The sequence below is a fragment of the Mixophyes fleayi genome, chromosome 12 (assembly GCF_038048845.1).
Source record: "Mixophyes fleayi isolate aMixFle1 chromosome 12, aMixFle1.hap1, whole genome shotgun sequence".
Taxonomy (NCBI): domain Eukaryota; kingdom Metazoa; phylum Chordata; class Amphibia; order Anura; family Limnodynastidae; genus Mixophyes; species Mixophyes fleayi.
Genome location: NC_134413.1, coordinates 75453996 through 75475557, shown reverse-complemented (window position 1 = coordinate 75475557; position 21562 = coordinate 75453996). Strand labels below are relative to the sequence as shown.

The 21562-nt window shown below is 45.0% G+C and overlaps 1 protein-coding gene across 2 annotated transcripts; it reads left to right on the top strand.

Moving 5' to 3' along the window:
- The first annotated feature begins 4545 nt into the window (after window positions 1-4545).
- Window positions 4546-16930, top strand: APH1A (aph-1A gamma-secretase subunit). Of its 2 annotated transcripts, none has more exons than XM_075192588.1 (7): window positions 4546-4705; window positions 8689-8859; window positions 13178-13251; window positions 13391-13513; window positions 13903-14030; window positions 14311-14434; window positions 15148-16930. In XM_075192588.1, the coding sequence occupies exons 1-7, from the start codon at window positions 4593-4595 to the stop codon at window positions 15156-15158; spliced, it is 744 nt and encodes a 247-aa protein (XP_075048689.1). In that variant the 5' UTR covers window positions 4546-4592; the 3' UTR covers window positions 15159-16930. The 2 variants fall into 2 exon arrangements, with proteins under 2 accessions (XP_075048689.1, XP_075048688.1); XM_075192587.1 differs by having other exon boundaries at window positions 15101-16930.
- The last annotated feature ends 4632 nt before the right edge of the window (window positions 16931-21562 follow it).

Here is a 21562-nt window from a genome sequence, read left to right as displayed (position 1 = left end):
GACAACCAAAGTCAAGCTTGTGGGTCACTTCTATATAAAAGCAGCAAATTTTATTTACTCTTTGAAATACCTCATTAAAGCACAGTACATAAATTAGAAAAATCTGACATCAACTAGGTCTAGGTCCAAACAGGGTCCTTGTGCTGACGCGTTTCGTCGTCACTCAGGGCATCTTTATTTGACTTCATCAAAGGAATGATCCCATTCTCATGAGCATTTTACAACTAGACTGTGGGAAGCCATTTATGACCCCATGAGAGTGGTTATTCTTCAGATGCAAGAAGTGGTGACGAAACGCGTCAGCCCAATGGACCCTAGGCCCAATTGTTGTCAGAGTTTTCTACAGCGAAACACATGGTGATGACAGAGTCTCGCAAGCACCATCGAATCACCTTCGAGGGCACCCAACTTCAAATTTTGCAGGACATTTCCCCCTAACCCTAGCAAAACGCAGAGATTTCAGCACCCTACTCCACGTTCAGAACATAAAATAAATGTGGGGCTATACGTTACGTCTTCTTCTGAGGCACCATAACACAATGTATTAGGCCAAGAATACATAAGAGGCCCACTCTTGTCCTAGCAAGCTTGGCTTTTCCACCCAGCCACTACCTTCTGTGGACCCACCATCCACGGCTTCAACTACTCCACTGCCCATCTTGCAACGATCCCCAACCAAGGACTGGACCACGATCTACAGAAAGCCCAAGTCTACTTCTTCCAAGACCCGAGGAGAACAGCTAAATCTATTTTGATTACCACATCTACACTTTAAGTAAACTCTTTTTTGGAGTAGTTCTGAAATAGAATCTGAGATAATACTGATGTGATATAATTATGATTATGCTGAGATTGATACGATGGGGATTGTATTCTGATATTATAATCATGAGATGCTAAGCAACAAGGGAATTGTACACATGCACATGGAGACAGGAGTTGTACAAAGGACACAGTCACGGAAGTTAATGCACCAACACACAGATATTGTTTCATCGATGTTGAACTGTTATGTGGACTGTGTAAGAGTATATTACTGAATACATATGTTGTAACATTGCTTTGTAAGGAAAATATACTATTTTATACCTATATATCTACACTCTGATAGTGAGATTTCTATTGTACATACAGCCTTGGTACACTAACTATGGAACAAAGTGAAGGCTGTATGTTATTATAGTGAACTACAAGGAGTCCTAGGAAGAGTACAGAGGTCACAAGTGTTTAGGAACATCTTTAATATGCTCCTAACTCTGGTTGTAGGATGTGACAAACACACAGACCCCTTTTACAGTGCTCAGAACAATGCAATTTCCTGTCTAAAGTGAGTCTAAGGTGCAAGTCCTTTTACTAGAGGTGAGCAACAGTTCTGCAGCCCCCACTAATGCAGAAATATAAATCTCTACTCCTTGAGTCTCATGTTAACATTTTAGCCGGCAACACAAAACTTCTTTCTTTCACAGGCACAATAAGAGGGGATTGAGAGATGCGTGCATTCACCAAGTAACTCCCCGATATCCCCCCAAACAAAAAAAGACCCTGACATCCCAAAAGCAGCATTTGCACTGGAGTTCTGCAATTTTTCTAATTACACATTTGCTTTCGCTGTCTCACGCTAGGTACACACTGAAGAATTTTCCGACCAACTTGTTATCTCAAACGATTGAACCTACGATTGAAGGTCCGATCAGTCTGACGATTCATCCATACACACTGACACGATTTACCTTCAGATCTGTGCTCTTCATCTGGTCCTCTAGTCTTCAGAGAATGACAGCACAATATTCATTCATTAATAATTGTCACATTGTCACACTGATTAAAACCGCCTTGCTATAGCTATCCACATGTCCTAACGCATTTTGTGACTCTGAAAGGAAACATTCTGTCTCAGAACGAACAAATGAATTGTTCCTTCTATAGCACTCTCTACATTTATTCACCAGGACATTCATCGCTAGCATCGGCTGAAAAGAGCCCGACTCTGTAACCTCTATGGGGATCGTGAGCATGAGTGCGTACACACCACATGATTGGTCGGTGATTGGTCAGAAAATATTACACAGTACGACCAACCAAATGATACGATGATCGGCACTTTGGGACGACTTTAGATCATGGTGTCACTATACACACTGACACGATATCTGACCGAACGGTCGGATGTCGGCTGATTGTAGGTTTTTCGTGCAATCATCGGGCCGGTGTGTACCTAGCCTAACCTGAACTAGACCTCTTTAGCCTAAATGCTGATTGCTTAATATGGTGTATTGTAGATTTGTATTGTTTTAGGTAATTAATCCACATTTAAACAATGAGAACATTAGAACAGTATAAATATACTGGCAAATACATCTGGAAAATGGTGTATACAAGATGGGCCTGATTCATTAAGGAAAGGAAAGCAAAAAAAATTTAGTAACTTTACACCTTAGCAAAACCATGTTGCATTGGAGGGGGGGGGGGAATAAAATGTAATGGGGACAGATTTATAGTTGGGGTAGGGCATGTCCTAGATGAACGTTAAATTTTAGTGTAAAAATAAAGCTATCAAGTATTTGTGTGCTACACGAAAAACAGCCAATATATAACTTATGTGCAAAATAATAAACTAATTTGCACCCCTTGCATTGTAACATGGTTTGTCCCGGAGAAAACTTACTCATTTTTTTGCTTTACTTTCCTTAATGAATCAGGCCCGATAAGTATAAGTTTGTTTATGCAAAGTGTCATTTTTCAGTACAGATCTTTAATAACAGAACGCAGTCCATAAAATTAAATGACTTGGCAAGGGTCAATATTATTCATGTCCACGCCCCAAACCTCTCACAGAAGATATACTGCAACACCATAATGTACGACATAGCTGGGAATTATGCTCTAACCATATCAGGAAGACTACAAAATTCCTAATCCTGGATAACAAAATAATAGCATTCTAGTGACATGTTTCCTTACATACCTTTATAATGTAATCTCCCTCTCAACTAGCTGCGATGGCAGCTACCTCCCTCACCGGGACTTCAAGACGTGGGATCTGCCAAAACAATAAATCAGTGATCTTAAAGTGGATTCGCTTAAAAGTGGCATCGCTAAGGTGAAAGCAAGATTTATGTGACTACAGACCTATCAATTCACTAAGAATTTAGTTCATCGATAGGCGATGTTCAAATATTGGTTCAGCACACAAAATGGCAGCCTCCACACTGCCTCAGTGAGATCACTGTTTCCTTAGTGAGTTCATAAACTGCTATTAAATATTGGTTGTATCCACAAACTGGCAATAGTTAAACAAAAGCACTTCAAATAAAAATGGAAAAGGAATATATTAAATTTTCAAAACTGTTCAAACATTTGCCTCATACTGCATTTGGACACTAAATTTTGCACGTTTTGCATTCTGAAGTGTTCTGCAAAGAATTCGCCCGGATGTCTGCCTTTATTCTGCCCCAACCCTCAAAGAAGGATGACATTGATGTTGTCCCAGACTATAAATAATGTGAAATGCGGAATTTATAACTACGGGTTGAGAAGCCATTTATGTAGGATAAAAACAAGTCCTCCTTACCAAGTTTAATTTCACAATCAGGTCCTGGGAGACCCCTGTAATACCAGAGCCTGACAACATGTCATTGTTTTTATGATATTGGTTACAATACACAATTTTCTTTTTGCAATTTCAGAGCGATTGTGTCTTCTAAATGATCCAACATTCATACGCAAACAGTGGTAAATTTATCAAGCTGTGGGTGTGAAAAAGTGGAGATGTTGCCTATAGCAACCAATCGGATTCTAGAGGTCATTTTGTAGAATGTACTAAATACATTATAACTAGAATCTGATTGGTTGCTATAGGCAACATCTCCACATTTTCAAACCCGCAGCTTGATAAATTTATTTACCCCTTAGTATTACACAGACGTGTCAGTAAATATATTTTGAAAACTTGGTAAAATAGTACCACAAATATACAAATTTCCTAAGAGGAAAACGTCTCCTCTGTGTGGAGCAATTAGGGGGGGGTCTCCGTAGTTGGTTCTATACGGTCTCCAGGGGTCTGGCAGGTATCGGGGTGGAGGGTCGGTCATCCAGACCTTGGCTCCAAAGGTTTGTGGGGGTATTAGGGGAACTTATGCAATAGACTGGAGAGTGCTAGGGGGTCTCCAAAGCCTGTTTACAGGGGTATAGAAAGTTTTGGGGTGTCTCTACAGCCTATGCAGGGTGTTTTTTGGGGGGAGGGTCTCCATAAGAGCCTATGTACAGGTACTGACAGTTACCAGGGGCTATGGACGTCTCCTGTATGCCAGGTATGGGGGTATTACATATAATTATGTATATGACAGGGATGGGGGTGAGGTGGGTGATAATATATAAATAAAGGGTGAGGAAGGACTCACCTGTCTGCAGTCAGCACATCCCTCTATTATTACCACCAGCCCCTCAATGCTGCACTGCTGAGCACGGGACTACAACTCCCGGCATGCCCCGGGGCGCTAGTCACGTGACGACGCAGCAGCGCCGCGCTCTGTAGCTTTGTGTTCCCCGCGGGCCGCCGTACAGGGGGAGGGCGGAAGTGGCGCTCCGGGAAGATGGGGGCGGCCGTGTTCTTCGGCTGCACCTTCGTGGCCTTCGGGCCGGCGCTGTCCCTGTTTATCCTGACCATCGCCGGGGACCCGCTGAGAGTCATCATCCTGGTGGCCGGGTACGGTGTCCCCGTGTTATACGGAGCTGTGCTGGGGGGGTCCGCTGTGTACTGTGTGCTGTGTGCTGTGTACTGTGTGCTGTACTGTGTGCTGTACTGTACTGTACTGTGTCCCCGTGTTATACGGAGCTGTGCTGGGGGGGTCCGCTGTGTGCTGTACTGTGCACTGTGTGCTGTGCTGTGTGCTGTACTGTGTGCTGTACTGTACTGTACTGTGTCCCCGTGTTATACGGAGCTGTGCTGGGGGGGTCCGCTGTGTGCTGTACTGTGCACTGTGTGCTGTGCTGTGTGCTGTACTGTGTGCTGTGTGCTGTACTGTACTGTACTGTGTCCCCGTGTTATACGGAGCTGTGCTGGGTGACTGCTACGTCCTGGGGGAAGGGGGGGATGTGAGGTGACACTGGGGGAAGGGGGGGATGTGAGGTGACACTGGGGGAAGGGGGGGATGTGAGGTGACACTGGGGGAAGGGGGGCTGTGAGGTGACACTGGGGGAAGGGGGGCTGTGAGGTGACACTGGGGGAAGGGGGGATGTGAGGTGACACTGGGGGAAGGGGGGATGTGAGGTGACACTGGGGGAAGGGGGGGATGTGAGGTGACACTGGGGGAAGGGGGGCTGTGAGGTGACACTGGGGGAAGGGGGGGATGTGAGGTGACACTGGGGGAAGGGGGGCTGTGAGGTGACACTGGGGGAAGGGGGGATGTGAGGTGACACTGGGGGAAGGGGGGATGTGAGGTGACACTGGGGGAAGGGGGGGATGTGAGGTGACGCTGGGGGAAGGGGGGCTGTGAGGTGACACTGGGGGAAGGGGGGATGTGAGGTGACACTGGGGGAAGGGGGGGATGTGAGGTGACACTGGGGGAAGGGGGGGCTGTGAGGTGACACTGGGGGAAGGGGGGATGTGAGGTGACACTGGGGGAAGGGGGGGCTGTGAGGTGACACTGGGGGAAGGGGGGCTGTGAGGTGACGCTGGGGGAAGGGGGGCTGTGAGGTGACGCTGGGGGAAGGGGGGCTGTGAGGTGACACTGGGGGAAGGGGGGGATGTGAGGTGACACTGGGGGAAGGGGGGATGTGAGGTGACACTGGGGGAAGGGGGGGATGTGAGGTGACACTGGGGGAAGGGGGGCTGTGAGGTGACACTGGGGGAAGGGGGGGATGTGAGGTGACACTGGGGGAAGGGGGGCTGTGAGGTGACACTGGGGGAAGGGGGGATGTGAGGTGACACTGGGGGAAGGGGGGATGTGAGGTGACACTGGGGGAAGGGGGGGATGTGAGGTGACGCTGGGGGAAGGGGGGCTGTGAGGTGACACTGGGGGAAGGGGGGATGTGAGGTGACACTGGGGGAAGGGGGGGATGTGAGGTGACACTGGGGGAAGGGGGGGCTGTGAGGTGACACTGGGGGAAGGGGGGATGTGAGGTGACACTGGGGGAAGGGGGGGCTGTGAGGTGACACTGGGGGAAGGGGGGCTGTGAGGTGACGCTGGGGGAAGGGGGGCTGTGAGGTGACGCTGGGGGAAGGGGGGCTGTGAGGTGACGCTGGGGGAAGGGGGGCTGTGAGGTGACGCTGGGGGAAGGGGGGCTGTGAGGTGACGCTGGGGGAAGGGGGGCTGTGAGGTGACGCTGGGGGAAGGGGGGGATGTGAGGTGACACTGGGGGAAGGGGGGGATGTGAGGTGACACTGGGGGAAGGGGGGGTGTGAGGTGACACTGGGGGAAGGGGGGGGGTGTGAGGTGACACTGGGGGAAGGGGGGGGGTGTGAGGTGACACTGGGGGAAGGGGGGGTGTGAGGTGACACTGGGGGAAGGGGGGGGGTGTGAGGTGACACTGGGGGAAGGGGGGGGTGTGAGGTGACACTGGGGGAAGGGGGTGCTGTTAGGTGACACTGGGGGAAGGGGGGGCTGTGAGGTGACACTGGGAGAAGGGGGGATGTGAGGTGACGCTGGGGGAAGGGGGGCTGTGAGGTGACGCTGGGGGAAGGGGGGGATGTGAGGTGACGCTGGGGGAAGGGGGGGGTGTGAGGTGACACTGGGGGATGGGGGGGTGTGAGGTGACACTGGGGGAAGGGGGGGGTGTGAGGTGACACTGGGGGAAGGGGGTGCTGTGAGGTGACACTGGGGGAAGGGGGTGCTGTGAGGTGACACTGGGGGAAGGGGTGCTGTGAGGTGACACTGGGGGAAGGGGGGATGTGAGGTGACACTGGGGGAAGGGGGGCTGTGAGGTGACACTGGGGGAAGGGGGGGATGTGAGGTGACGCTGGGGGAAGGGGGGGTGTGAGGTGACGCTGGGGGAAGGGGGGGGGTGTGAGGTGACACTGGGGGAAGGGGGGGCTGTGAGGTGACACTGGGAGAAGGGGGGATGTGAGGTGACACTGGGGGAAGGGGGGCTGTGAGGTGACACTGGGGGAAGGGGGGGATGTGAGGTGACACTGGGGGAAGGGGGGGCTGTGAGGTGACACTGGGAGAAGGGGGGATGTGAGGTGACACTGGGGGAAGGGGGGCTGTGAGGTGACACTTGGGGGAAGGGGGGCTGTGAGGTGACACTGGGGGAAGGGGGGCTGTGAGGTGACACTGGGGGAAGGGGGGATGTGAGGTGACACTTGGGGGAAGGGGGGCTGTGAGGTGACACTGGGGGAAGGGGGGATGTGAGGTGACACTTGGGGGAAGGGGGGATGTGAGGTGACACTTGGGGGAAGGGGGGCTGTGAGGTGACGCTGGGGGAAGGGGGGATGTGAGGACGTTGGGGGAAGGGGGGCTGTGAGGTGACGCTGGGGGAAGGGGGGCTGTGAGGTGGCGCTGGGGGAAGGGGGGGCTGTGAGGTGACACTGGGGGAAGGGGGGGATGTGAGGTGACACTTGGGGGAAGGGGGGCTGTGAGGTGACACTGGGGGAAGGGGGGATGTGAGGTGACACTGGGGGAAATGGGGATGTGAGGTGACACTGGGGGAAGGGGGGCTGTGAGGTGACACTTGGGGAAGTGAGGTGACAGGGGGGAAAGTGAGGTGACACTGGGGGAAGGGGGGCCTGTGAGGTGACACTGGGGGAAGGGGGCTGTGAGGTGACACTGGGGGAAGGTGGGCTGTGAGGTGACACTGGGGGAAGGGGGGATGTGAGGTGACACTTGGGGGAAGGGGGGATGTGAGGTGACACTTGGGGAAGGGGGGCTGTGAGGTGACACTTGGGGAAGTGAGGTGACGGGGGGGGGGGAAGTGAGGTGACGGGGGGGGGGGAAGTGAGGTGACACTGGGGGAAGGGGGGCTGTGAGGTGACACTGGGGGAAGGGGGGATGTGAGGTGACACTGGGGGAAGGGGGATGTGAGGTGACACTGGGGGAAGGGGGGGGATGTGAGGTGACACTGGGGGAAGGGGGGGGATGTGAGGTGACACTTGGGGGAAGGGGGATGTGAGGTGACACCTGGGGAAGGGGGGCTGTGAGGTGACACTGGGGGAAGGGGGGATGTGAGGTGACACTTGGGGAAGGGGGGCTGTAGGTGACATTTGGGAAAGGGGTGGCTGTAGGGTGAAGGGGGGCTGGTGAGATTGGTGGCACAGAAATAGATGTCACACTTGGGGGGGTGATGCACATTAATACGGCACACACAGGGTTGAATAGGAGACACTATAGACTGCTGTGTACACAAGGTTTGATACTATTTGGTTAGCAGTAATTGTATGGATTGTTGGTTACAAAACAATCGCTATAAATATTCAAATTTGGGTTTGGGATCATAGTGTGACCTGGAAGTGACGGTGGGATTGCATTATGTGTGACTGATCCATGTTGAGCACGATAGCGACCTGTGTGGACACCATTATAAGTTGGTCTGTTTAGTGAGTGCACAATGTGAAGTATTAGTCAAATTTATTCTCCGTTCTCCTTGAACTTTTGTGGAGAAATCTGCATATGGAGCTAGAGGATTAGCGTGTATAGACTCTGTGTATCTTTTATCTGCACGCAGTATTGACAACCAATTCTCTTCCCCACGCAGCTCCTTCTTCTGGTTGGTGTCGGTCCTCCTGTCCTCTCTGATTTGGTTCGTGTCTGTGCAGGTCAGTAATAAGAATGACTCCAATCTTCAGTATGGACTGTTAATATTCGGAGCAGCCATCTCTGTCCTGCTACAGGAGGCCTTCAGATATGCGTACTACAGATTGCTCAAGTAAGTTGCTCGTCAACTCTAGTTGCCGTAATCACCCCTTGTTATATAGCGATATGAATCCAATGCGATTGTCAGCCCTTGTATTACGCTTTGCTCAAAAGTTATTCCTCTGTGGTCCGGACGGTATTTTATAGTTTTTAATGATGATTTGTTTCCTAGGGGGAGCTGTCCAATGAATTCTGTGGATCCTATTTAATTAAAAATAAGTTAAGAAGTGCACATCTATTGTAAATTTGCTATATAAGGTTTATTTTTCTGTGAGCTTTCGTTTTTTACTATGTTTAGTATTTTCTATGACACTGTAGGCGTTTTTAACTTACCATGGGGATTTAAGGAGACAGCAGTAACATTCAAGGATTTACTGTAGATTTAATAGAGCAAAATTCTATAATGTAAAATAAGACCTACAATGTGTGTTTAATATATGTATATTGTTATGTAAAACTGTGATATACAGTGGTTGAAGTGGGCCAGTATAGGGCGGTATGTCATACCGTCACTTCTCCCTACTGCTTGTCACCCCTTGGTAACCAATTGTCACAAACAAATTTGTCTCCAATTAGGAAGCCACATAGGGGGAGCTATTTTCATGGACTTCAGTGCATTTTGGTCTCCAGAAAAATGTCTCCTGCCCAATATAGTTCAGTCAGTAATACAGACACACTGTGAAGTTAATTCACCTGAAACTGATGTTGTGGAGTAAGTTCTGTTTAGGAGATTCCCCTCAGCAGAGCGAATAGAGTTGGAGTTCTCTTATATTACTACTACATTCCTCAAGTGCCGTTCTCTGCATCCATCTCATGACACGGACAAGTTTGGTCATACAGTAAAAATTTTAGTACTTTAGTGATAGCCAGATTTCAGGGTACAATGGGGAGAGTCTTGTCTAGATGTATATCAGTCTGTGCTATATCCTATGATTGATATATTGATGTGAACTGCACAGAACGACTGCACTAGTTCCGCTTGCCAGATGTTTACTCTACGGTTTGCCGGAGCTCACCGTTCACACGTTGTATGCAGCGATCATATGTGGACACAACATAGACTCGTTAGCCTCCGCTGCAGAGAAACAGATAAACTAAATGCCGGTTTTCAGCCATAAGGCAGCGGACACAAATATTTGCAGATCATCTTGGTATCTTTTCATTGAAATTATTGACTATCTAATGTTGGTTGTTTATTCACTTATCCTTATAACAAAATTTATTTTAGTAAAACGAGGGCTAGATTTCTAATTCTTCCTTGTTTTGTTTTCATCTGACGGTAGAGCCTGCTGGGGGTTGCAGTTCACTGATAATCTTGTTGAGCCTGTTAACAGGGCTGTGATTCATCCCTTCCCCTCCCGTAGTTGACTCCCAGACATTTATTATTGTAAGTTTGTGGTTTTGGCTGATGCAGCTTATCACATGCAGCGATGAGGTCATAGGGGAGTTGCGTAGGAGGAATCAGGAAGCCGTTGTGATGAGTGCTACATTCTTACAGCCTCTTCCCCCGGTATCGAAGACAAAGGAGTAAAACTCTGTGTGTAATTTAATATTGTGAATTATTTGGATTGTACATATAATGCAGATTAATCTCAGTTATTACTAAGGGTGGACCTGTCTGCGCTGACTAGTATACTAGCTGCCTCTATTTGCTAAAATACAACCTATCTATGTATATAAAATCAACAAAACCATATATTATAAGGCAACAGATATGGCGCTTATACTCTATATATATTCTCCAGAGACATCATAAATAGTCCAGAACTATTGGTAAAATTCCAAAAAAGGTACTTTTCAAAAAAGATAAAAATGATAAAAATAATGTCTTCAATGTTCATACATATCTCAGTATAAATGGATGTGTATCCAGATATTGATTCTCCACCGATGTTCATATATATAAACAAACAGAAAAAAAATTGGGTTGAGTAATTTCATATATACTATATACTCTGCCACGATCAATAACCTCTTAACCCTCATGTGGTATTGAAGATATTTAATTACCACCACATGTGACCACTGAACTCCCAATTGAATAATACACTTACACATAAGTGTTTCTGTGATTTCAATAGTGGGAGTAGATTATACTTGCTGCTCCTCAATCAGATCCACATCATTCTCTGAGTAATTGCTCAAAAGAAAAAATAGAAGTGCTACAAATGGTGCATTATCTTAATAAAACAGATTTAATATAAGCACAACATAAAAACACATATAAAAAGTGAGGTCATAGTGAAGTCGCTGAAAATCCTGAAAACAGTTGGACTCTTACCCCATGTGGGATGGTCTTACACATGTAGGGAAACCTTTTATCCCTCTCCAAAAGATCGGGTTGCCGGCTGGTTACCGTTGCATACTCCACAATAATCGGGTTATGATTCCTCTCCTTTCAGGTGATCTGCGTACTTCCTCCTCCTAGTCACCGCCTCCGCCAACGCGTTTCACTTTGAAAAAATCTTTATCAAGGCAGTATAGTGACATTCAAAAACTGCAAGGTCTTAAAGCACTTGTATCCAATCAGGATCTTCCATATTAGCATACAGTTGCTATGGTTACCCGTCATCGCTCGGGTAAAGTTATTTAAAAGAATCTTGCAACATAACACATTTTAACCTAATTCACATAATGTACTAATAAAAAACATCAATAACACACAGTTTGACTTAAAATATTCCTTACTTTCGTTAGTAGTCTGTTCTATCTCTCATAGACTTTTCTCACAGGTCAATAGTATCTTTTCCTCCTTTCAGTAAACCAATCAAATAATACTTTAATATATATCCAGCGGGGGAGGAAAAAGGTGAGAGGGGATGTTTATCTCATTGGAATAAGACATTGTATGTATATTAGAAAATTCTTCAAAACCTATTCTTTTCTATCCTAGTTATCATATGATGGTCATAATAGTACACACTTTATCTCTAGGGATTGAAGATTAATTCTCATATACCCCCACAAGCAAGGATAAGCCTCTTCCTATGACTTATGGATAGACTTCATATATTGACTTTTGCACAAACTATATATAAAAATGGTCTTCCAATTTATATCACAAAAGAGAAAATACATTATGAGGTAAATATATGTCACCATTCCAACCACATGGTAACCCATATCTCTTTATACCCTACATTTTCTCCCAAAAACCATTTAATTTCAAAGTCCGAATTCAGACCCTTTGGTTCTAAAGTATCCATCGCATATATGAGTTTCATTTCCATTTTTGCTAACTCTCCTTTTGATTCTCTTTTTCTCCAATCTCCCCAAACTTTTTTAAAACCACAGAAATATTTAATCGATGAAACATTGCATTTATGTTCATTTTTGCAGGGAAGTGATAGGGAATGCAACTCCTATCCTTTTCTGATATTCCTTAGGTGTTCTGCCCAACGTTCTCTTATTTTGTGGCTAGTTCTACCTATATATTGTTTTTTGCATTCACACTCCACCAAATAAATGCAGTTGTTTGTGTTGCATGTGATAAAATCTTCAATCTTATAGACTGCACCAGTGGTGTTAATTTGGACTTCTGTCCATTTGGTGGTCTCAGATTTCACATTTCTGCATACTATACAAGAGCCGCATCTAAAAAAAACCTTTGGACATATTCAATGTTCTTTGAGGTTTAGAGATTACACTTTTAACTAGAATATCTTTTAATATTGGAGCTTTCCTGTATATAAAGCCAGTATATTCTTTTATAGCCTCCTCCAATTCCCTATCCTTTCTTAAAATAGACCAATGTTTTTTTATTATTCTTTCAACCTGTTTATAATGGGGATTAAATTGGGTGATAAATGATATACTTGACCCCCTTTGAATATTTTTTTCATTTGTATCTCGATTTGGTTTTGGAATAAGGAGTTCCTTTCGTTCCATATTTTGTACTTTTTCAATAACCAAATCTAATTTTTGATTATCATATCCTTTAGCTACAAACTGATTTTTCAAATTTGAAGCTTGTTGATTATACTTCTCTACTTGTGTACAATTCCGTCTCATTCTCTGGAACTTATCATTTTTTTCTTTTTTGAAAAGTACCTTTTTTTTGGAATTTTGCCAATAGTTCTGGACTATTTATGATGTCTCTGGAGAATATATAGCGTTAGATTAATCTCAGTGTTCCTTATTTTTCTGTCATGATCTGACCTTGCTTTTCTCCGTCGTAACGTCCTCTTAAGTTCATTGGATCTCCTTGTCTCAAAAATATCTTTTTTGAAATCGTCAAATATTTAGCCATCTCCTGTACAGTGATGCATTACCCAGTTATAGACTAAATTTCCACTTGTTGCGTGAAACTGATTATGATCTGTGTTTCCCAGGAAAGCTGACGAGGGTCTGGCTACCATCAGTGAGGATGGAAGGTCGCCCATCTCTATCCAGCAGATGGCTTACGGTAAGGACCGTTTGTTCTGTATAATCACTATAATAGCAGCTGTAATCTAATAACAGGGCGTTCTTATCAGCCCTCGATCGTGTCCTCCGCATGTTAGCCTGTGTCCGTTCGGTAACGATTGCCTGTCTGTCTTCCGCAGTGTCCGGCTTCTCTTTCGGCATCATCAGCGGTGTGTTTTCCGTCATCAATATCTTGGCGGACGCGGTGGGTCCTGGGATTGTGGGAGTCCACGGAGATTCCCAATATTACTTTCTAACTTCAGGTACGGGATGTTCTGTAACGGGTCGGGTGCACGGCCCCAGTGTCTTCACCGTGTATCAAGTCATTGTTGGGACAATGTATAAATCTGGTAACAGTCCTCAGACCCCATTTATAATGATAATTACACCCGTATCGGTGGATCGTGGCTTTGTCTGGTGCTTTCACAACACAGTGTCAAAATTCCGACTTAGAATTCTAATAAATTGGGTATGAGGTTTGCAGTAGATTTTTCTGGAAGCAACCAAAATAATAATAATTTATTAAAAAAGAAAAAATGATTTCTTCATATAAATCCAAACATTTTACGTGCGTCCTGTTCCTATTCTGCATGTCGGCAAAGCGGCCCATGGCAGGTGCAGTATGTCATGTCTCTCTGTTGTCTCCTGCCAGCGTTCCTGACCATGGCGATTGTTTTCCTGCACACGTTCTGGGGCATCGTGTTCTTCGCGGCCTGCGAGAAACGGAAACCTCTGCACATCGTGGGCGTTGTGCTCAGCCATCTGGTTACCTCCGGTCTGGTGAGTCGGGTGGAGGGGGTGCTGTATTTGGACAAATGAACGATATTCTGAAAATGATATATATTGTTTTGCAACACTTTACCATCAGAGAGCATGTTGTACAATAATATGGCCACCTCATTAGTCATAAAAACCAATAAAGGGAGTCTGTTTTCTTGTTTTCAATGACGCTTTCTGCTCTTGTAATAATTCGGGCACTTCTCGCATAATAACGAAGTCGATGGTAAATTTGTTTTTAAGGCGTAATATTTAGCTCGCTGTTATTTAATCTCCTCTGCAGACGTTCCTGAACCCGTGGTATGAGGCTAGCCTGATCCCGATATACGTCATCACCCTAGGCATGGGAGTGTGGGCCTTTGTGGCTGCCGGAGGCAACCACCGCAACATACGCAAATGCCTTGCTTGTAAGTATTGGGGCCTTTACAAGGTGCAGACTGACGTTGGGCAGACGGAAACAATGATCTATAAAATTCCTTTTATAGTACTCTGTGCATACATAGTTAAAGAAGTTTGTTTAATACTGTGTGCGCTAGGGGAAATGATTCTATTGCACACGCTAATTTTCACACCTCGGTACGTTATTTTATTGTGTATATAAGACTAGTTATTTTTGCTGCACTGGTTCATGGGCCTTGGCTGCGATCTGGTTTACGTTCAGCGCATGACAGACTTCCACGCACATCGCAGTATAGCGCTTCATAGCTGTATGTGTCAGGAGCAGGGGGGGGGCAACGTTAGATGGTCTACTGGCCGCACGTTGAAGCAGGGCACTCTTAATAGAAAATAAGACTCTCTGTAAAGGGGGTTGGGTAGGGAGATAATTTCCCATTTAATTGGTGACAATGAATGTACAGGGCTATATGGTCATTCATTTCACAATTGACTATTTAAGCATTAGATGACATATTTACAATAGATACTGCCCGTCGTGTCTTGGGGCTGGCCTGTCTCCAGCTGTTGTGAAACTACAAGTCCAAGCATACCTTGCCAGCTTTGATTTTGCAGGACCAGTCTCCCCCGCAGCCATTTCTGGGTTTATAGGTAAAACAGAAACTGTTTTGTTTCTGCAGGCAAACGGCAAGAGAGTAACCAGGTTATGGTATATTCTGCTCTTCAGGTGCCCAGTGAGGAGTGATACCCGGCTCCGCTGCCGTGCAGCCAGGAACAGACATTAAGAGTCACCATTCAAGTGCTCCTCTCTCCCAGAATCCGGCTCCCTTTTCTATACCTTCCTCCCCAAGACGATAAGGACCTTTCCCTTCCTCTCTTGTGTCTTTGTTTTGCCTCCAGTCCCTCCGTCCTACACGCCGGTGCTGGGCCTACTCAGGCTGTGGAGCAATCTGGCATTGCTCATGTATTCCAAACCAGTACAATAGCATGACTTTTCGAGGCCACATGCTGTTCTTCTACTGGGATCCTCAACAAGTCTACGGCTTTCCTCATGTGTGGTTTTTTTTGTTTTGTTTTCCGTCCGTTACAATGGAGACATTCCTGTGATGAGGCTGAGAACTGCTGTCCCGGAGAACCGTTAATCCTAGAACATCTACGTATTGTTGCTAAAGGTGCTCTGAATGTGGGAGACTTTTTTTTTTTTCACACAATGTTTTATTTTCTCCTCCCTCCTGTCAAAGGACAGTCGGGAAAGGCTGCTCCTCAGGGAATGGAAATCACAGCAGTTGTAAATCATTTTTCAGTTTTGTTGTAGAGCTTTTCCTTTTGTGGCAAGAATATGACTTGGTATTCTACTAAAAGGTCCGTGATTAACACTATGACAAGGCGTGTAATTATACTACATTCAGGGGGATTATTTATGTGTGCACTAACCTACTTACGGAACATCAGAAGTGTCAGGATGTACTGTGGGTGCCAGAACTTACTTTGATTTTATTTAATCTGTAGCTGTTGCTCCTCTATGTAGAGGAAGGGTCGTCTATACAGCTGTCCTTGTTCAAGGGCTTGTATCTAAAGTTGGGGCGGGGGGGACTCCCTTTGACAGCTGCCTACGTAGCCCTACTGCAAGACTTACACAAGGTTAGCATTGCTTTATTGTTAAAATAAACCCTGCACCTCCGTCAGATTTGTTGTGAGTACACAGCGACCTCCTCTGGGCTTTCTCCAAACCACTTTTGGGGTGTTTTAGGTTAGACACTTCTCTGTTTTGAGTTGCATTAAGCAAAAGTTAACGACTAAGCTCCGAGACATGATTTAAGAACCAGGTATATCCTGTTCATAAGCGGATCCCCCCCCCCCTCCCTCTTCAAGTGATGTTAATAGATATATAAACTCCTGGGAATAATCTGAGTATAATCGGTGAGTTGTGATGCCATCGCAAGGGAAACTTATGTGTTATAAGGAATAAAACACCCTCTGCTGAAAGTAACTTAAGAAGTCACCTTGGATGTCTTTGACCTCTTTATAAGGTCACAGAACTCAATGGTCACTTCTAATATCATAATTTACAGTAGGAAATGAATTATTATATGTTAGCAGAATCTCTTATTTTAAGGACGCTACTTTAGAAGGGGAGGTGAGGAATAGATGGGGAAAAAAAAACAAACTGCGTTTAGAATCCTTTTTTAAGTTCACCATTATGAGTTGGGTTTTCCAATCCCCATGTATTCTCAGACCTATGGTTTTTGTTTGGGGGGAGGGGGGTCTGAAGGAAGCGGAACTTAATCTCTCTACTGGCAGGTTTTTAAAGGTTCAGTGCGTAGAGAGGGCTAAACTGTGCCGCGTAGGCGTCACGTAGCCCTTCGAGAGATCCTACGCGGCCAACCTCCCACTATGCATTGCGGGGTCCGTGGCTACGTTCTGTGAGCAGCCATTCAACAGGTACAAATCACTACTGTTTTTACAAAGCCTGCAATACATTTCTCCAATAAAGACTAATTTCTTGGTTATTTTGTTTGTGTGTTTTTATATAGACAACATTCTTTCCAGTCTAGAGAGCGGGGGGGGGGGGGCGCTTATAAAACAAGGGCGCAGGTAACGGAAGAAAAATAAATATTAGGTGCTGGTACACGCAAAGACATTAACTATGCAATTTAGAGAATGCAGACAAATGCCAGGATGTTGTGAATGACATCTTTTTCCTGTGCACTGGTGTTGATGGGAATCCGCTGATATTTGAACGCGTTTTGGCATTTATATATCCTTTGAAGTTGGTGTTAACATTACCTAGCTGGTGACGGATATTGCACAGTATTCAGTAAACTACAGATACCCAACGTAGAGACTGATAGAGTTGAGCTGCGGTGAAATGTTTGTTTTAATGTTTTCCAAGAGAAGAGGTGTAGTTAAAGGATGGTCTAGGACAGTGATGGCTAACCTGTGACTCTCCAGGTGTTGCGAAACTACAAGTCCTAGCATGCTCTGCCAGCTATCGGCTAGTTATCTACTGGCAAAGCATGCTGGGACTTGTAGTTTCACAACATCTGGAGAGTCACAGGTTAGCCATCACCGGTCTAGGACTAAGGCTACTGTGTCTTCAGCCAACTATTGGGCCAATCAAACGATAAACGACCGTCTGGCCCAACATCGCATTAGTGTGTACGCTCCAACGATGAACAATTATCGTTCCAAAACTCATCGTATCGTTTCATTCGTTCGTTTCATTTGATTTTTTTAAACCGGACTAAAAATGTCATTCAACGATGGAACGATGACGTTCCGATCCTGCAGTGTGTACACACTCAGGACCGGCAGTGTCCATAGATCTCTATGGAGTGTGCAGAGTCACCATCTTTTCAGCCGATGGTTATGACAGATGAAGATCACAGATCTGAAGGTAAAACGTGTATAGTGTGTACACATGAATCGGCTGCTGATTGGGATTTTTTTTCCGTCATTGTTAAAATCGTTAAAGATGTCACATCGGGAGAAATTTTCTATAGTGTGAGCCAACTGATAGAGGAGGTAGATCTAGGGCAGTGGTCAGGGAACAGGGGTAAATTACCCCAAATGGGGTAAAAATGAAATTCCTGGGGGTAATGCTGCCGATTCACATGCTGTCAGTTGGATTGTAGACCACTTTAAACGTGAAATTGCTGTTGTACCAGAAGAGCCACAATGGTTGGCAGAGTTACTTCTTGAGCTTCGATGCAATAATGAAGCACGTATTGCATTGGAAAACAAAGCAGATCTGTCAAATTTTTGGATGTCAACAGCTGCAAAGGCATCAAAATTGCACATGAGGAGGAAGTCAAAAAGTTGCTGCCTTTTGCAACAACCTACCTTTGCGAACAAGTATTTTCCACTCTAACGAACATAAAAACAAAGCGGAGAAATCGATTGGACTCTGAAGACCGTATCCAAATTGCTCTGACATCAAAATGCCCCAATATTGATGCTCTAGTGTCAAAAATGAAGCAACATCATTTCTCCAAAACCTGAAGTTTTGAAGTTGAAGCTTTCAAAGAAATTTTGAATAGATTCAATAAAATTTTCAATTCCAATAATTAATAATATATGATTTCCTTCCTTTCAAATCAAGGGGGTAACGTCGGCGTATCTAAATATATTTGGGGGTAAAAGGTAATAAAGTTCCCTGATCTAAGGAAACAATCACTGAAAGACTGTTTGATAATTAGGATAAGAAACAGGATAGGAATATGTCCTGAAGACCTAGTGAATGTAGTGTTTGTTTGAAAAAAGAGTGATCAACAGTGTCAAAGGCTGTAGAGAGGTCCAGGAGAATTAGAAATGAGTAATGGCCTTTAGATTTATCATTGATCACTGCCTGACTGTAGATGGTCCTACAGGTTGTGTGAATTGAGTGTAGGCATGCCTTTGAAGAAGTTCGGAGAGGCATAGAAGTTGGAACGGTAATCTGCAAGAGAGTTTAGTTCAGAATAGACGTAATTACCACATGCTTGAATAATGCTGAAAAATTACCAGTGGGCAGAGAGAGAGATTATCTATGTCAGTTAAGGCTGGGATGAGTACAGGAGACATCAACTGATTTGTGAGTGGATAGGATAAAGTGTACAGGCAGTAGTCTTGTCCTTAAAGTAGGAAGCAAGGTCGTTGGTAGTCAGAGAGTTTGAGGGTTGAGGAGACATTTAAAAGGCATTAACGAAGTGTTTGGATTTGGAAGCCTGAGCAGAGATGAGAGATTGGACGTCTGTTTGTTTTGCAGTGACCAGAGCTTTTTTGATAGGTGTGGTAGGTAGCGGTATTTGAGGAGGTCACAAGATGTACGATATTTCTGCCAGTGATGTTCTACTCTCTGGGAGATTTTTTTTTTTTTTTTTTAAAGGCAACTCCTAGTTGGCCCAACCTGATCAAAGGCTCTTGTTGGGGTGCAATTAATTTGTGGCACCGCCAGATCAGGACAGGAGAACATAGAAGTTGGGGAGAGAAGAGCGGTGGAGAGTTGGGTGCTTGGAGGAGTTGGAGTGTGAAGAGTTTAAGGTGGTGGACAGCTTGCAAAAATATCCATGTTTTGGGTCCTATGACGCAATCGCCTTTATTTGCTCCTAATATTGACTATTTGGTTCCAAAATATCCATGCTTTTACTATAGAGGTATTGTAAGTTTTATATGTATGTGTATATATATATATATATATATATATATATATATATATATATATATATATATATATATATATATATATATATATAGGGCGCCACTAGGTGGCCGTAGCGCCGTACAGGGACAAACGAAATTACAATACGAGGTGAGACAGCACAGTACAGTAAACAATAATCACAGTAACTCAGTGAGCTCAAAGCACACCTAGAGGGGCGGAGGAGGGGAGAGGGGAAGGTCCGCCAACGACGGAGTCCAAGAGGGAAGGCACGGATGACAGGGAGACCTCCAAGGGGAGAGGAGGGAGCGAGAGGGGACGCGGGAAAGAGGGTCCTCAAGGAGGAGGGCTAAGTAGCTGGAGAGCAGAGTTAACAGTGGTGATGACAGGAGGAGAGAATATAGATTAGTTTTGTTTTTGTCTTTTCTACTAAATGAGTATTTATCGTGATATTTATACAGTATATATGGTGTTATTCCAATACATTTCTTAATATTGGTTATTTTTGCTGTCAACGAAACCTAGTACCCCAGCCGTATTTCCATCATCACTGCACCAAACTCCTCTATAAGAACCACTTTTAAGTATAATTTAGGAGGTAGGGGGGCATCAAAGGTGCACTCATTTACTGGATGTACCATTTTTTCATTATACACTTCTAATAGTTTAAAAAATCCATTTGAACAATGGATGCTTGTGTATTGCAGATAAATCCCCAAAAATATTTAAATATCTTACTATACAATAATCTGCAATGCAGTGTCGATTAATAGCTCAAGCGGCGATTTGTCAACAAGTAAAGGCATTTGTAGCAGTCTCCTCCCCTCCTGGGCTAAGCCCCACCCCCTAGCTGTCCAACTTTGCACCAATAAAATATACTTTTGAACATTACATTTCAGTGTCTAAAAGACACATTCAGATTAATAAAACTTTATTACTGTAGAACTTGACAAACAAAATAACAGAAACAGTCCATAGCATTGATGCGAATAGATGAACCAAGAAGTACGCAGCAGCTAGTCTAAAACGACATGGTAATAATTGCAGCATTAATGTGGATCGGTCACTTGCACACCATGGATGGAGCCGTTTTGAGTATTATTGCAGTACATCCCAGAGGAACTATTGTTCCTAGTGAATTGATATTACGTATTCATTCGTCCCACTGTGTGAAGGTGGCAGGTCCTTAATACACAAAGAACATGTCATATAATATGTTTCTCAAACGGGTGTTTGCAGGCATTTCGGAATGGTCTGGCGCAGTATGGTTTGAATTCTCCGCTGTTCAGTAATCTCTACCGGCAGAGGTGGAGAAAAACATGAGCGTATCGGTAACACGTTAATCAATGTTGCCGGTATGTGGGATGAGATCCGTAGTGGAACTACCATTGCTGCCGCAGGCTCATTGCATGGGGGCCCGTAGAGATAATGGGGCCCGTTGCATGGCAAATGAGGGTCGGGGGGGCCCCGGGTACCTCCTTCACGCCTCCCTGTACCGGGGCCCACAGTTCACTAGTTCTGCCTCTGGATGAGAGAATGTACAAGGCAGAAGAGCTGAATGATAAAACAAGATTGAAAGGCACTTGAGTGGTTAGCTAACCCTGGTTTGGACCTAGTCCACAATCAGATAAGGTCGTGAGGTTATACAGCATTTTGGCGGAAGGGCGGTCTATCGGAAAAACCATCATCTGAAGTTGCTACCGATTTCTTCAAACAATTAGAACTAATGATTAACCGTACCCCCCTATCGTTAACACACAACGAAATGTATTAGCTACAGTCTAAGTTATATCATTCCATCTCTCCCCAACAGCACAGCATCAACGCCAAGTACACGTTCATCTGTCCACCGACGCGTTTCACCGCTTCCATAAATTCATGCGTTCATTTGTCTTTTAGAGTCCAGACTGGAACTCGGAATATAATATCTGTAACAAATCAGCATTACAGCGAACAAATGTTTACTTTTGGAACCCATTGCTCAGTGGTTTCCGATGGCTTT